We start from the raw sequence: 17,464 nt of genomic DNA on the forward strand, positions 1-17,464 counted from the left end.
TAATTTTCAATGATGATTGATCCAGTTTTTTTTATATATCAAATCATTTTCTCATCTAATATATGAATAAGTTTTTGAAAAAATATGAGCTAAATCCACGTCTTAATAATTTCTTTATCTTTCACATTATACATACGACATTGCTCCCAGAAGTACTTGGCCTGATCTAGAAATGGCGGTAGTTACTTGAAAAATATTAGAAAGTACACAGCATATGTTTGAAGACGCCACATTGGTTAGTATTCGTTTAGCAGCCATCAGTAGAGAACTTTTTCAATTAATTTGTAAATATGGGAAAAAGTGGTATCGTATCTGATAGATATTCTGCAGGAACTGGTATATACCTGATAAAATCTCATTATCTAGTTAGCACTTTCTGAAATGCCTCCTTCAACATTTCTGGAGTCGTCACCTCATTTGGTCGACCACTGCAAAGGTGCTATTTTTCCACTGCCGCCATCTCTATATCGCCAACGGATGGATGGATTTGTATCATTACTTCTTATATATTTACCATTTTATATAGGATGTCTCATAAATAACTCATAATTGAATTATAAATAAGATCATTGATGGAAATTAACAGATCTCTCTAGATAGTGAATACTGAACTTTCCATTAATCTTGTAGAACAATTTTCATTATCAGGAGGTTGACATATATGCGTTAACTTGATTCCAAGACCAAAAAAGAAAACTTTCAGTAAGGAATCAATCATTTAATGCATCTAAATGTTCTTGATTTTAGATCTCTTCTGTTTTACAATTAATTTTCTCAATAATTTTTGGATGGAAGAAGGAATTAAAAAAAAAGAAAGAAATTTGACGTTTGGACTATTCTTCAAGTCTTTATCAAAATATTATTATAAAAACTAATTTGAAAATAGGAGAGACCTAAAATAAAGATTATTTAGATGTATCAATATATCAAAGGGTCTGAGAAATAAGAAATTAAAGAAATCAACCATTCATATTCATCATTAAAGAAATGCTCGACGAGGATGTTATTTTTAGTAGTTTAATTACATAATTGTAATGGAATACAATGACCTTCAAATCGTTTGAACCCGTTCAGCCTCTTGTTAACATAATTGAAACAAAATTACTCAATAGGGCGAGACTCAACGATTTAATCAAGTTGAGTGACACTCTAAATGCAAAGTTATATTCTATCAGGAGATAGCATTGATATTTTAAGGGATATGTTGTAACAAATTTATTCAGTGGAGAATGTGGGGCTTTATCCATTCACACATTAATTAAAAGTACTTAAAACAACAACTCCTAACTCATTTCCACTTTTCGCAACCACCATATACTTATACTGTCTATTCAGGTGAGTTATAATATTAATTAAAACTTAGCGACGACCCGTACTTCACTATTTGTACTGAGTGTTTTTTCATATTATGTAAAAGTATTAAGCTCACCTGCGTTGATAAAAGAACTGCTCTAGTGCATTCAAATACGTTGATAGAAGTCTTATCAGGAGTCGGTGCATAAATAGTGATTACATATGTTATACCCAACAAAGGCATGAGGACTAGAAGAGCTTTAGCTGCTTTGTGATATTGCTGCGTTTCTACTGTATTGGCAGAACGGAGTTTTGTGATTAAGACCCACATGATGCAGAGTAGGAAAACGAGATTCAATAGCAGGACAATTAATGTCGGTGCCTGAAATATCCAGTCGATAGTGTGGCTTTCAAACCAACGACACTGAAAAAAAAAATAACAAATTAATAAACATTTAATGATGTCTCCACAAAGTTATCGTTAAGCAAGTTAACATCTCTCATAATAGTTGTCGATTGTGACATGAAGAGACTTATGAACTAAAAAAGATTAGCACAAGGCAACATATACAGTATGGTGCAAATAAAAGGAATAAATTCGTTATTTCGTGTAAGCCGGCGACTTTAGCCGGAACAATCCTGAAACCCGTCGATTTTTATTTTAAAACAGGCTATTCGTTAGGATACCTTTTTATTTTTGATGTCATCTATATGGGCCTGATGACGTCATCGCTAAAATTTTTAAATGGAAATGTGGGTGTTGTGATACATTATTTGAAAGGTCTATGTACAGTACAATATGTGTATGTGTACAATATGTACAGTAAATGGTTTGCGTATTGTCACAAATATTATTTATGAAATTTCAACAGATTTCTTAATAAAATGTATTAAGTATTGGTTTGATGTATTTATTAACACACAAAAATAAATTTTGTGAAGGCCGTCACTAGTAATGAAATGTCTTATCTACCTACTTTTTACTTGGACATAATTAACTTTCTGTCAAATGATTGAGGGTATTATTGTATTAGACGAATTCAAAAAGTCTTTGAATCTATCAACCTGAAGCTGACTGGAACGCGAAGAGTTGAAATTCTAATAATGATTGGTTGTGCAGATAAAGCACGTACGCAGAAAGAAGTATGTACGTTATTTGATAATAAATACCCTAACCAAGAAACAATTTCACAATCCACTATAAGCAAAATTGAGAAGAAATTCAGAGAAACGGGTCTTGTGAAAGACCTTCCTAAAGGTAGTAGAAAATCAATATCAGAAAACAAACAACTAGATGTTGTATTAGCCTTTAAAGATAATCCTCATACCAGTTCACGGCAAGTAGCATTAGATAATGACAGAAACCTTAATAGGTCCTCGATATTTAAAACTTCTTCAAAACTTCTTGATATCTGAATTGAACCGGCTGTTTTTAAACAGAAATGATTTATGGCTGCAGCAAGATGACGCGCCTCCACACTATGCTGTATTGGTGCCCAACTTTTTGACCAACGTCTTACGAAATTGGTGGATAGGTCGAAGAGGAACAATAGAATGGCCGCCTAGGTCACTTGATTTGACTCCTCTGGATTCTTTTTATGGAAATACATGAAAAGTAAAATATATCAAAATAGACCACAAAATATCAATGGACTCAAAGAAAGGATACGTATTGAGATTGCACAAATAACTCCGGAAGTTATAGAGAAGGTTCGAGAAGAGTTCGCGGCACGTCTTTCTCATTGTATTTTAGCTGAAGGTCAACAATTTGATTAATTCAGATTTCGTTGTATTTAATGAGTAATTTTTTGAACAAATACAAAAATCAATTACTCTACATATTGATATGGCTGAATAGGTATTTGAAAGACCTTTCAAATAATATATTACAACACCCTCATTTCCCTTCAAAAATTTTAGCGATGACGTCATCACGCTCAAATAGATCACGTTAAAAATAAAAAGGTATCCTTAAGACTAGCTGGTTTTATTCCTTATTCCATTCATTTGCATCATACTGTATGTTATGTTTGGGTGCAGAATCCATGAAAACCCTTTATTCCAAGATTGATTCTTATTTTCGAATGGTTAGAGTAGGTTATTGTTCCTCAAATCATATGCAAGTATATCAGCAGATCTTTATTGGGTAAATATGTTTGGTGATGCGCAAAGCTGATTTTGGTCTTGCAATCTTAGTCTTGATTGAAAAGTAAGAGTAAGAATAAGACCTAAAGCTTATCCTGGTCTTCTCTGGTCTCCTCTGGAAAACCTTGTACAAGACCAATTTTAGTTCCGCAAGATTAAGATCGAGCAGTGCAAGATTTATATAAGATGAAAACCTAGTATTGCAAATTTTACGCAAGACCAAGATCAAGCCTGCAGTTTTTCTCTCAATTTTTATTAGTTTCAATACTTTCTTTTTTAATTTTAGAGTCAGAATATAGAGGAAAAATTTTTGGGTATTTGGAATCTTGAAAACTAAAAGAGAAAGAAAAAAGTTGAATGGAAAACAATTCTATTTTAATACTGACTTAGCAACAAATTCACAATTTATGATTCATGAATTACATGAAGAACTATAATAAAATGGAAAAAGCAAAAACGTTGGATCTGAATAATCATAGATTTTGTTTGTCCCTATAAAATATAAAGAGTTCAACAGTCGTCCTTTCCTTGTTCCTCGCACCTACTTTGTGTTATTTGGCTGGTGTTAAGCCGGTACCACACGATGTGTCCAATCCATTGTGTGATCGTAGGGAGCATGGCATTCGATTAATGTTCCAGTTCCAATGTTGGAATTTGAACGTTGGCCTTGTGAAGTTGGTCAAAGAAATACCCAACATTGGAATAAATATAGAATTAACACTTGTCGTAAAATTACACACTAAACTTTTTGGCCTTTTGCTTGTGAATGCAATTTGTTTTATATGGAAAAGCAAAATTGACAGTATCATCTATGCATTTTAAAACAATTTATATCTGTTGTATGCTGTTCATCACTTCTTAGCCATGTTTTCATTTCCTTAGATAAGTTCAAGTAAAGTCTAACGTTAAGTCGTACGTTAGAACGTGAATAATGGCGCAAACTTTGGACGCATCGTGTAGTACCAGCTATAGTAATTAACAGAAGTAGTATGTTCTAAGACTCCTTCTCAAGTAGTAATATTGAGTATTCAGGGAGTAACTACTTTTTATTTACAGAGCTCTCATACAAGTTAAACATTTTGAGAAGATGATGTGTATTCTAAAAAATGATTCTAGAATCACGTAAGCACCGTTTATTTAGATCTGCTGTTAACCTGCGACATATTTCTAAAAACTTTTCATAATATTCATACCATATAAATCGAATTCCTTATTTCTCAATCACAAATTCACTTTGAATCTTTTTAAAACTATTTTCAAAATCTTCCAAGAAAGTACAAGACAAGGGTCTTGGTGCAAGGCCAATATTAAAACTGGAACCTGCGAAACAAAGACCACTTATTACAATACTAAACTAAGATCAAGATCACACTTGGAAGACTAAGACTAACCTGTTCTTGACCATAATTAAAGATAAGTATATCTAATCATTATGTGTTCTTGAAAGTTATCTTTTTCAAGAACAAATCGTGGGTGGTATTTGAAAACTGTATTTTTCCAATGTCATATTTATTTGGAACCTGACTTTTCCGGAACCAACTTATCATTTATTCCTCAATGATGTCTTTTGTCTCAAAAATTTGAGAGCTTCCGAAATATGCACGAATACTAGAAAAATAACAATAATATATATTATATATTTATAACAAAGAAAATCATAGCTCCTCGAATAATTTTTATATAAAGAAATTATTATGCAATACCGCAAGACGAACAAATTCCACATTTCTTACTAGTCGATGTCTATAGAACCAAATAATGGTTCATGTCAGATTTGAGTGAAATTTTATAAGCACAAAATTCATTTTATTCATTGCAGTTTATTTGGGAAAATAGCATAAAAAGGATTTGAAGTTGTTGCTTAAACGTTTTATCTATAAATTTCCCTGTTCGACTGAGAAAGTTTTCTTGTGACTAGAATATTGAATCTATATGTTATTTCGTTCACGTACGTATTGCGTTTCAAAAAGAATCAATTCTTCTTGGAAACAGTCAATTTTTGTCACGAATATAAAAATTTTTGCAACAAGCAAACACACAGCTGAAAAATAATTTCCTGGATAATTTGCATATTATACTTTTTTCCACAACCGCAAACATTTAAGAAATACAACTTATGTAACTTGATATTCTCTTTTCAATATTAATCAAAATTAGGATGACATGAAGCATCACACCTGTTGATAGGTGGATTAATTATATAAAATCATAATCAATAGTAAAATTGGTTTGTCTCTAAACATTGTTTCTAGAAAATTATCTATTATATTAATCGTGATACAAGTACTTAGTTGTCAGTACAAAAACACGAAGGTTTTTGCTTGATTTTAGTTCTAATTCAATATATTTGGTATTATTTTTTCGTTGTATAATGGTACAGTATTGAAATTCTCCATAGAGTTATAAAGTTGACTTATCTTCTCCATTTTTTTAAAATTTTTATCAAAGAACATTTGATTGGAATAGGAATACTCTAAGTTAACAATGCTAAATACGTGTCCAATATATTTTCAATGCAAAGCAATATTAATAAAAAACAAACAATTAAAATGAAACTTCTTGGATTTTTCTTTCCGGTGTCAATTTATCAGTTACGACTAAATCAAATCCTCTCAATTATTGATTTCCAATCACCAAAGCAGTTACTGCGACATCTTAGAAACTCATCTTATAAACAACAATATTCAAATTGACATTTTATTTTTTATATTTTTTATTATGTTTTAATCCATTCCAAGTTTTGAATATAAACTCCCTGTGATCCAATCAGACACTACTGAACCAGAACTTGATCATTGATTAATTTTTGCCGACTAAAATTTCTTTGATAACAAAATCATTTCAATTGGAGGAATTAGGAAAATAAATTTTGATATAGCCTGAATTTCCGTTCAAGCATGAATTACAAAGCGATATATGGAAACAATGATTGGTAAATATTATTAAATCAATTCTGAATACACATGTCTCTAAATCAGAGGCAAGCGTAGGTTGTGCCGTAACCAATTTCCATCAAATAATTAAACAACATCATCTACCATCCTTCGCTAACGTCTACACAGGAGAGTTATACGCAATCCTCCAAGCTCTAAATTGTCTTTCCCCTGACGACAAACAATCAGCTATATGCACCGACTCTCTCACATCAATAAACTTCATTAGACAAATATACCTCATAAATCCTACTAATCGGAAAATTCATGACACTATTCACTGTGTTGCAAGCACTGATGTTACATTTATTCAATTCCGCTACCGCCTTATATGGAAATAAAATACCAGGTCAAACTACCAAAGAAACTTCGAAAGCTAGCCACCAAAGTGATAAATTGGCAAAAATCTGATAACTAGGATAAGACAATCCACCGATTAACAAATTTCTTGGGTAAGTGGTAGCACTAAGCTATATGAAATTCAGAGTCCATTGATTTAAAAAAACTACCTTCCTTGAGCCGAAAAGATACGCAGATACAGTATGAGGCATACTCGACTGACTCATTTTTTGGTCTCTACTGACATTACCAAATGTCAGCATTGCCAGATTAAGCTAAAAAATTAAAAATTTTGCGGAACATTTACAATGCCTAATCCATTATTCAAAAGGCATCTATATAATGACATTTAACTTCTCACTTCTGAGCAGTTTGTCAAAAATTGATGATAAGATGTCATAGTTAAATTCTACGTTAAAATTTTATTATAACCCTGTATCATTAATCTCAGTTATCGAGACACAATAATTCAAATAATAAAAGGTCCGTTCTTTTTAATTATTGTTTTATATATATGTTTATGATATAATTTTTTAAAGATCTTTTTGTCTAGCTTTCTTTATGACACGTGGATATACTGAGGTAAATCGAAAACTACTTTTTGTTCTCCAGCTTTTATGAATAAAGATGCAAGACTACTGCAAGCGAATGCGTCAAGTTTATGCAATTGCGCTCGGAATAATAGTCGTCTAGATATAGCATAAGTACGTTAGCTTTGCCATATAATTATATCACAAGGGTGAACAACCATAAGTAGTCCGAGAAGTTGTTAGCTAATAAGCTTAAGCCGAAAATTCGAAACATACGCCGTGGTCTGCTCTGAAATAAAATTTTGTAGTTATACAATAACTTGCAATCATACACGTTCCATCGTACTATGGAAACATCTATTAATTGGGCTTTGAGACTCTGGAATATCCTCCGTACAGCTCTCATCGTTTAGAGCCGGTCAAGGCAGCTTCAAGATGTGGGCAATTTGCCTTAGACAAGGACATTCGGGATGCAGTGCAAAGTGGATTGATAACCAACTGAAAACTTTCTACGATGAAGGCTTGTGGCTGCTAGATCAAGTGCATTGCTAAAAGCTGGAGACTGAATTGAATAATTTTTTATATTGTAAATAAATTTTGGTATAATGAAGTTGTATAAAGAAAAGTGTGAGAAATTCTTGACTAACTCACATATAACTTTTGATATTACTCTAAATTTCTGTTACTATTCCAAGCGAGTACAATTTTCGTGAAAAAATATTGCATATTCATAATTTTTCTCACCATTCTATTATTTTGGAACTAGTAGCAACGAATATTTGTTAGTTATTATATATTGTATTTCTATATTCGACCGACAATGCTCTACCACAAAGAGATCTCAATAATTGATTCATTTTGATATAGGAATACGAACCTTTACTGCTGAGATATCAAGATCTTAAATCAAAATTAAAAATTTTCCATGAATCAAGAATGCCTTCAGATTTTTTTTCAAATTTGGTAACCAATATGCTCCTTAATACAGTAATATTTTGACATGAACAAACTTTGGAACAATTAAACCAGTGGCGCGCTGTCGGGGTTAGTGTCACTGTGATTCCTCTATTTTTTACGCCACTGGAGCAAATTCTTTTTTTAATTTTGTTTTAAATTGCCTGAATATTTTTAGTTAAAAAACTAATGACCCTTTATGGAGCTAAAATGAACGGTGTTCTAGACATTTGCCTCTAGCACGTAAGTGACTCACAAATTAATTAATTAATAATTTAATATTGAATAATAATTAAGCGTAAGTAGTTTGAAACAAATAAAAATTATTCATAATTGTGATATAGAGTTGTTTAAATTTAATTTGTGCAATTATTATTTTTATTTTCATTGACAATTTTGTTATTATTGTAGTACATTTTGTCTGAAATTGAGATTATGAATAATTTTTATTTGTTTTGAACTACTTATGCTTGATCAATATTCGAAATTAAATGAATAATTAATTTATTTATAAATTACTTACGTGTTTGCAGACTTTTGTTTAGAGGCAAAATAAAAAAAGAATTTGCTTCAATTGCGCCACTGGTTAAATTTTTCCAAATTTTGTTTACGTCAAAATATTTCTCTATTGAGTATCATATTGGTCACCAAATTATAAAACAAAATTCTAAGGGATTCTTGATTTATGGCAAATTTTTGATTTAAAATTTTGAACACTTTATATCTCAGCAACTAAGCTCCGTAAAAATTTGTGTTCCTATATCAAAATGAATCATTTATTGAGATCTCTCTGTGGGAGAGCGTTGTCGGTCGAATATAGAAACACCATTTAAAATATTATCTCGCACACAATTAAAATTATAACAATTTGCGTTCATATTAAGCTAGTATATTTTTTAGGCAGAGTTTTTAGCACGTGCTAACACATTGAGGTGATTGCAGCTGTATAGAGCTGTTGAGTTTCATTCGAAAACTCCGATATACCAGTTATCTCGGATATTGGTATTCTATTTTATTTATTTACTAATAAACTCTCAATCAAATTGATTATTTTTTTAATTTTAGATACGTGATTTTCAACATATCCAAGTCACATCCACTTCTCTGTTTTCGATGAAAATTAAGTGCTTGGAAATAATTACATCTACGTGTAAAAAATGTCCAAGCAATTAAAATATCCAATACGGGATATTAACACTAGCAACAATTGGTAGTACAGGCATTTCCCTAATGGGAATGAGTGGTATTACTTGAATGTGGATGACGGACATTCAATGATATCCTCTCTAACAAGTTTCCAAGCCCGCCAGACAAGGGACACGATGTCATATATTGTGAAGAGTTTCATAATTAATAGTCTCGAAGCTTTGTTGGATGATATCAATTTATAGGGCTATCAAAAACTAATTTTGATTTTCATTTCACTGATAATGATGCAAAGACAGTTCGATCAACCACATTTATGTAGTTCTGAAACTCATATAAATAGGTACAACATTTTTATTGGACGTTGGTATTGATTTGTTCGAATAAAGTTCGCTAAATTGTTTTTCCCATAAACTGACAACTACTGTTATGTGTCATAGTTTTTGAATAGTATTAACATAGCAACAATATACAACTTCTGAGATGATACAATGAAAAGTTTGTCAAAGTATGAAGCAGCTACAATGGAACAGTCAATAATATTCTCTTATGTTATATCAATCGCAATAATAGTGAATGTTACGATGTCATTTTGGTTATTGCCTTCATAGTAAATTCAAAGATATAAAAGACATAACAATTTTTCCAGAGACACATAGATTTTAGGCTGATTATGATTATGATGATAGAAACGGCGGTTTACTGATACTTCATTCTAAATGATGTTTCAACAACATTTTAACATACATCAGACTTCATCTTTTTTTAGCAGTTTGCGTGCAAATTGGTAAAAACTGTAACAAAGTTTCCATATGATGATTTGAAATGTATGAAACTTCGCTCGCATCACATACAAGTCAATTTTTGTATTGAGTCGTAAAGATCGTAAATATGTAGGCATACATTCTATGTTCTGTTCTACAGGGTGTTCCTGAACCAACCAATAAATTTTTTAGATTTAAATTTCTTTTTTAGGTAAATAACAAGATATTCGACAGTATGCAGCCCAATTAGAAATTTTTTATTGTTTTTTAATTCAATATATTCAATGAATAATTACAATTTATGATAATTTTTTTCTTAATATTTCTTTATGGTAAGCGGTTTTTTTGGCATGTGCAACGATCTAGAAATCTATATATCTCCTAAGTCATAAATTTAATCGACTCAAACAAAGAGTACCTTTTTCTTAAAAAGATATTGAAAAATTTATTTTTGTTATCTTTAAATTGTACAGGTTGTCATTGTAAAAGTTGTAGATTGTTAATTATTATGTATGAGCCGCCACTAGCCTTCAGATAGTAGCGTAGAATTTTTTTTCCATCAAACTTACTAAATGGACATACGTAATCATCCATTAAAAATTCATATATCAAAAAGGTCTGATTTGGCAATTTTAACGGTCTATAACTCAGAGATGAGGGGTACGGGCATTTTTTTAAGTCACAGTATTATTTTTCGAATTTTTCGCATCGAGTTCAGTTGTTCGCCCTGCTCTAAAACCTTCAAGGCATTCTACAATTATATCCATACTTCCCTAACGTATTTCTTATCAATTCGGCGATAAGTCTACTACCATTTTTTACATCCTATTTTTGAAAGGATCTCATTTTCTCTGGCTCTTCATCAGTTCGTTTTTAAGTTAGTTTTCCATCATTTCGATCCCCTTTATCTCTCGGTACTTCCTGTATATTTTCTTAGAATACCCTGCCCATCTGTCTAGTTTATCCTTTGTGACTCCTGGTCTTCTTTGTATCTACAATAATTAGTTTTTGTCATCATATCTTACCCTTACTTCGTTTCTCTAAAGAAATTCCTCTTTTTATAGTAGTAATGATTTGTCATTTTGTTTCAAGTGTTTTTCTAGAGTTCTGCAGATGTGGTTTGCCATTTTTTCATTGAATGCTACCTTGCGCTCATCAAACTATGTTTTCTTCATATTTCTGCTTTTGCTTTTATATACAAAAGTTCGCTGTTTGTACCAAAGCCTTTTGAAGCTTCCTCCAGATATCTTTAATTGATAAGTATTTTTTTTTTCAATTAGCCTTCTTTTTTTATATTTTCCAAATTCATTACTCTCTTTTTTCTTCTCATCTCGTCGTCTTTCTTGATTTGTTTGTGTCCAGGGTTATAACTTGGAGAAAATATTTCAAGCATAACATTTTTGAGCTTTTTATCAAAATTTATCATTCATGACACCATTCTATTCGCCATTACTATATTGTAGAATAGTTTTCGAGTTGAAGGCTGTACATTCATTATTTTTATTTCGAATTGCTTTTTCTGTAAATTTCTTTTCGAACGATCACAAACATTTTGTCCAATATGTCCTAATAAGCTTGTAATTGACAGGAATGTGCTATCAGGATTTAATTGAATTTGAGTAGATGCTGCAGACTGATGTTTTTTTAATAGAACCATAATTAAAACAAATTCCATCTATCCAACAATGGTTTCGATTCAAATTCAGTTACCGATTTACAAAATAATGAGATTGTATTTACAAATCAAAATGGATGTTAACCATAATGTATATTTTATGGTATGCAAATGAGTTTTCCCATTATATCCATACAAACCAACACTATACAAAATTTCGTTTTATTATGAATGATTCGATATTTAGTTAATTAAACTAACGAAAATATTTGTATGCACCATATGAAAACTTTCCCAGTATCAAATTTCTAGCTATAGTTTCATGATAAGTTGAAAATAGTACCTATACAATACCTTAAACTCCTATTTCTGTAATCCTGACTGTTCCTTGCTGTACAGGTCTATTGGTCTATTGAAGAAAGCTTGAGATAAATTTTCCTCGCTCTATGAATCAGTAAGTTCACTCTGGCTTTTTTATGTGGGTTCACATATTTAGAACAAATTATATAGGGTGTCGTCCCTCATTCTCAATATATTGAATATACAGAATCATGGCGATTTTCTTGACGCTTCCAATTTTTTCCTAGATTTTATTCTTCAAATCATGAAAAAAATCACAAGGAAAAAAAACAGGGTTTTTGTGAGGCCTCTGGGAAGTGCTGCCTCGAAGGAGTCATTTATACTGTGCTAATTGCACTATCTTGTTGGAACCAAAGTCCTTCAAGATCAACAACATGTTTGAATACTGGCCCGAACTCATTGACACTGCGACATTTCCTTCAAAGGATTAGTGACCAATAATAGCAGCTGAAAAAATTGCACACCCCTCTGACTTAAAGTGGATATAGAAGCTTTTTATAGAATCCTGGTAGATTCAAGTCAGCACAATAGCACATATTTTGTTTATCAGTGGACCCGCAAAAATAGGAACGAGTTTCATTAATAAAAAAGAAAAAAAAAGCCGTGAGCAGCAGAGCTCCATCACGAAAATCGAATTTTTCGTCGAATGAAGAATTTAACTAATACACAAACAAATCTTTCCATAAAATTAATTTCTTGGAAATGATATCAATTCTCAATTTTATTTCTTTATATGGAAAATTTGCTATTCCTCAATAACTTTTCATTTCACAAGTTAACTCTCTCTCTCGAATGAAAATTCATAATTTCAATAGACCCAGTGGTCTCGCGAACCCTCTTGTTCAATTCCAATTGACAACAAAGAAAAAATTGTCATAATGACAAGAAGTTTCGAAAATGGGAAGTAAAAAAAATCACCCTAGCAACGATCATACTCGTATTATTCATTAAATAGGAGGCGGTCCAATTCAACAATTACAACGATCAAAATGATTTCGGGCGTTTTGTGCTAGAAGAACTGAAGAAGAAAACTTTGAACTTGAGAAAGACAATTCTTCAACATCACCCCTACTTGCATGCGAAGTTCGAACCCTCTAGTTAAACTTTTTCTGGCCAAAAAATAAGAAAATATAACAAAAATGACCATAAAATGGAGAGGGAGGGAGATGAAAAGTTTCGACCCTAGACAGGAAATCATCTCGCAACTAATTGAACCTACATGTGAAATTTCATTTTTCTGTCGCTTTTCGTTTGACCTGCAGAGATGAGCAAAGGTCAAAAACCACTTTTTTTGAACTGCGACCTCTTGAAATATTCATTTGTTTTCAACCAAACTCTAATAACATCAATCCGCCGCCAAAAAAGCCATTTATGCTAATTTTGAACCAAATCGCACCCATAGCAATTGCTCGAGAGACGAAAATAAGAATTGTAGCTTAAACAGATATATATTTTTCCCAAAACATGGGAAAAATGATGTGCCCCCCATTTTTCTTCTAGTCATGCCGACCCGACCGTAATAGTCTAATTGTTCTTCGAAAAATTCGACTAACAACTACATCCATAAGAATCTCACACGCGTGCCTAATGGAATTGTAGTGACTTTCTAAGAGTTTCTGTACAAGCACAAATTTGAAAGGATATAAATGTAGATCTTCGCAGCCAATTTTACTCACAGATTGATCAGAAAATAGAAGATCAGACGCATGTTTGTGTGCAGAACGCCGTGGTGGACATTAAATATCTCACTGCTTCAGTGTTCTCAGTTGATGGGCAGAAAGACTCCAGCAGATTAACCGCTGTTTGTCTAAACATGATGATTCACATGGAATTGAGTTCCAAAGGGAAATCCTCTGGAAAAGCAAACTTCAATAGCAGTATTCCAGTGCATGAAGGCCAATGGACTGTGCCTTGATAAAACTTCATTGCCTCACGTCCACCAACTGAATGGCCATTCAAAAAAATCATTTATGCTGTTTTCTCAATATAATACAAAATGATTTCTCACCTCTTGGAATGTAAGTTCAATAGTAAGAAATTTTAATTCCCTTATCTAAAACTGGAAAATGAAATGCTATTATCCATTCCGTTATATACTATAAGCACATTTTTCAATAATGTTGTTCCCACGTTTTTGAGAAATTCTTTTTCATTCTGACGTCCGTAATAGGTGACTAATAGGAGACGTCACGATATATCACGACATACATTGTTAAAAATAAAAACTTTCATGAAACTTATATCAAGAGTTCTAGTTTACATGAAATGCTTGTATCAGCGTCAAATACATTCAAATGTTTCTCTCACTAACGCACACTAAAGACGTACCTCCTACTCATGTATTTTTCATTCAAAATTGAAACCCTCAACACGTACACCACATCTTATAAATTTTACATATTACTAGAAAATTTAGAAACATTTTTTTTATAATACGTCCCTATGAGATGAGCAGACAGAAAACTCTATATGTATAATGTATTCTCCATTAATCCTGATTACCTAAATTGTGAAAAAATGGAATATTCACATATAGTAACAATATTTTTCTTTAAAAACATTTTGACGATACAATTCATTTATTAACGGCAAATTTTATATTTTAAGGGACTGCGATAATTATCGTTTAATCACAGCAGGAATAAAAAAAATTAATAGATTACACAAAAGCTTATTTATGGATTTTCTAAAAATTTTTCCAAAAAAAATTGAACTAACATGATTCATTCCTGTCTGCCATAAGGTCCTCCTATTACGTGTAATAAGGATGGGATTTATGGATAATACTAATGATAATGTAGATATTACAAACATTAAAACTTTGGTTCCCTGGGGAGATTACCTATTATAACAACAAAGATATTCCTACAAATTCACCATTAAAGTCTTTTGTTGATTATATATGAATATATTGTTTAGAAGTTACACGTATCATTATTGAGACAAACGCGCATGTTAAGAAGGAATTGATGAATAATCAATCAAACAAGGCGACGGCTCATTCCGCTTTGTTCATTTTTCGCCAAATTTAACATTCCTATGGCAGACCATTCGCTTTATTCGCCGGATCATAGGCTGTATAATTTCTGTTTTCTTCCCTTAGGTGAAACGGACATTAGAAGGAAATTTAAAAATATTTCAGTAGTTTTCCACAGATTGCAATAATCATGGGTTGAATGGATCTATCCTTTGGAAAGAAAATTAAAAAATACTTCTTATAGTCAATACACCTGCCACCAATACAAAGCCAGCTAGATAGTTCATTCTGGTGATCTCTGCGAAATTTATAGAAACAAGGAAAGCCACGGGAACTTCATATCAAATTTTCTTTCAAGTCGTTTCAAATAAGTTAATCCTGTAGACCACAAATTAATTGATTGAAAAATTTTCTAATAATTTTTTACCACCTAAGATCGGAATTTTATGAGAAGTACCAGAAATACCTGGACTGACATAGAGATAGCGGAGATAGAGATTGCTTGAAAAATCCAGTTTATCAAATACTCTAAACAGCATATGTTTCAAATTTGAAGACACCACGTTGTTTAGTATTTGTTTGGCAGCCATCAGTAGTAAACATTTTCAGTGAATTTGTTCACATGAAAAAATGTAAATCAATACATTTATTGGAAAGGCCTTAGCCCAACCAATATAAAAGCTGAACTAGATTCTACTTTGGCTGAGACTACTCCTTCGTTATCAATAGTAAAATATTGAGTAGAGGAGTTTAAGCGAGGCCGTACGACCTGCGACGACCAGAATCGTAGTGCTCTACCAAATGAGGTGACGACTCTAGAAATGCTGGAGAAAATCCACAAAGCGGTAATGGATGATCGTCGGCTGAAAATGTACAAGCTAGCAGACCTTGTAGGTATTCCAATAAGTGTGGTATATCGCATATTAACTAAAAATTTGAATATGAGAAAATTGTGCGCAAGATGGATGCCGCGTTTGCTCAGAAAAGAATAAAAACAGAGCGGGGAAGATGTTTCTATCTAGTTTTTGGCAATGTTCCCCAGGGAACAATCAAAGCAATGGACTGAAAAGGAAGAACCGGATCCAAAGAAGGCAAAGACCGTTCCATCTGCAGACAATGTCATGGCGTCGGATTTTTTGAATTGCGCTCTTTGACTATCTTGGAAAAGTGAAAAATATCGACGGCGAGTAATATGTGAACTCATTGCAAAGTTTGAACGAAGAAATGAGGTACAAATGACTGCATTTAACTGAGAAGTGGTGTTTCATTAAGTTAATGCACCAGTACACACATCCGTTATTGCAATGGCCAAAATTAATGCATTAAAGTTTGGACTGCCACCTTATGTGGCATATTTGCGAGATTTAATTCTCTCGGATTATTTTCTGTTGAAGATTTTTTAAAAATGAAGAGGTGATGGCGACAGTTGGTGGCTATTTTGAGGAGTTTGACGATTCTTAGTATGAAAAGGATATCGAACTTATTGACTTATCCGAGAAGTTTATGTAGCTAAAATGAAATGACGTTGTGTAATGAATATATTTGTCTTCAAAATTTTTGTTTTGGATTAATTAACAGAGTTTACTGTATCATACAAAGTTAACAATATCACAATTTATCACCACCGACACGAGAAGTACTATTTATGATATGACGGGCAGAGAAAATCCAGTTTTCTTCATAGTTATAAATGAAATATAGTATTTGATTTGCTAGTAATGGCTATTACACTACCGATAAATTACAGGAGTAATAGCCGTCATTATTTGCTTATCGATAATATTCTATTATACTATAATCTGTGGTTCATAAAACAGTTTCAAATTATTCGTCTACACCTGTTTTGAAGTGGAACTCAATAAATTATCTAATATGCAAAAAGTATATCGTAATCTAGCACATCCTGTTACAAAGGTGAATGAGCTGTATTAAATTTTAATTAACTGAAAGCGTTTCAGCTCAATATTGACTTCCGACATTTATGAATTTTTGAAACAGCTGTATAACTCAGATCTTCTCCTACTTTACGTTTGAGCTTTTAAAGTAGTATGACGAAATTAGATCATGAATTATCAGGTTGGAAAATATTTCACCGAGATTAACTTACTATAATATGATGTATTCTTGTTTTAAAAAACTAAATTTTGGAAATAAATCTGATCATAACTCAGGTGAGGGTTACTAATATCAGGAACCCTTTTATAATATTAAGATAGTGGTGAAAAAATACTTGTAAATAGACCTTTGTTATTGCATAAAATTTGAAGTAATGTTTTATTCTATCAGCATTCAAATTTATAGAAAAAAACATTTCTACTTACCATCTTGTAGGGTTAAAATCTCCAAAGAGGGTCGACTCAGAAAATTTTGTAATATGGGGAGTGATACATGTGATGTAAAATATTCAT

At 32.0% G+C, this 17,464-nt stretch overlaps 1 protein-coding gene across 3 annotated transcripts in view; it reads right to left on the reverse strand.

Moving 5' to 3' along the window:
- Positions 1 to 17,464, reverse strand: part of LOC130901084 (diuretic hormone receptor-like) — a 215,885-nt gene that overhangs the window by 23,164 nt on the left and 175,257 nt on the right. For all 3 annotated transcript variants that reach the window (XM_057812175.1, XM_057812172.1, XM_057812173.1), the window contains exon 8: positions 1,430 to 1,717. In XM_057812175.1, the coding sequence (XP_057668158.1) occupies positions 1,430 to 1,717 (288 nt within the window). The remainder of the gene's footprint in view (positions 1 to 1,429; positions 1,718 to 17,464) is intronic.

This window comes from Diorhabda carinulata, chromosome X (assembly GCF_026250575.1).
Source record: "Diorhabda carinulata isolate Delta chromosome X, icDioCari1.1, whole genome shotgun sequence".
In the NCBI taxonomy this organism is placed as follows: domain Eukaryota; kingdom Metazoa; phylum Arthropoda; class Insecta; order Coleoptera; family Chrysomelidae; genus Diorhabda; species Diorhabda carinulata.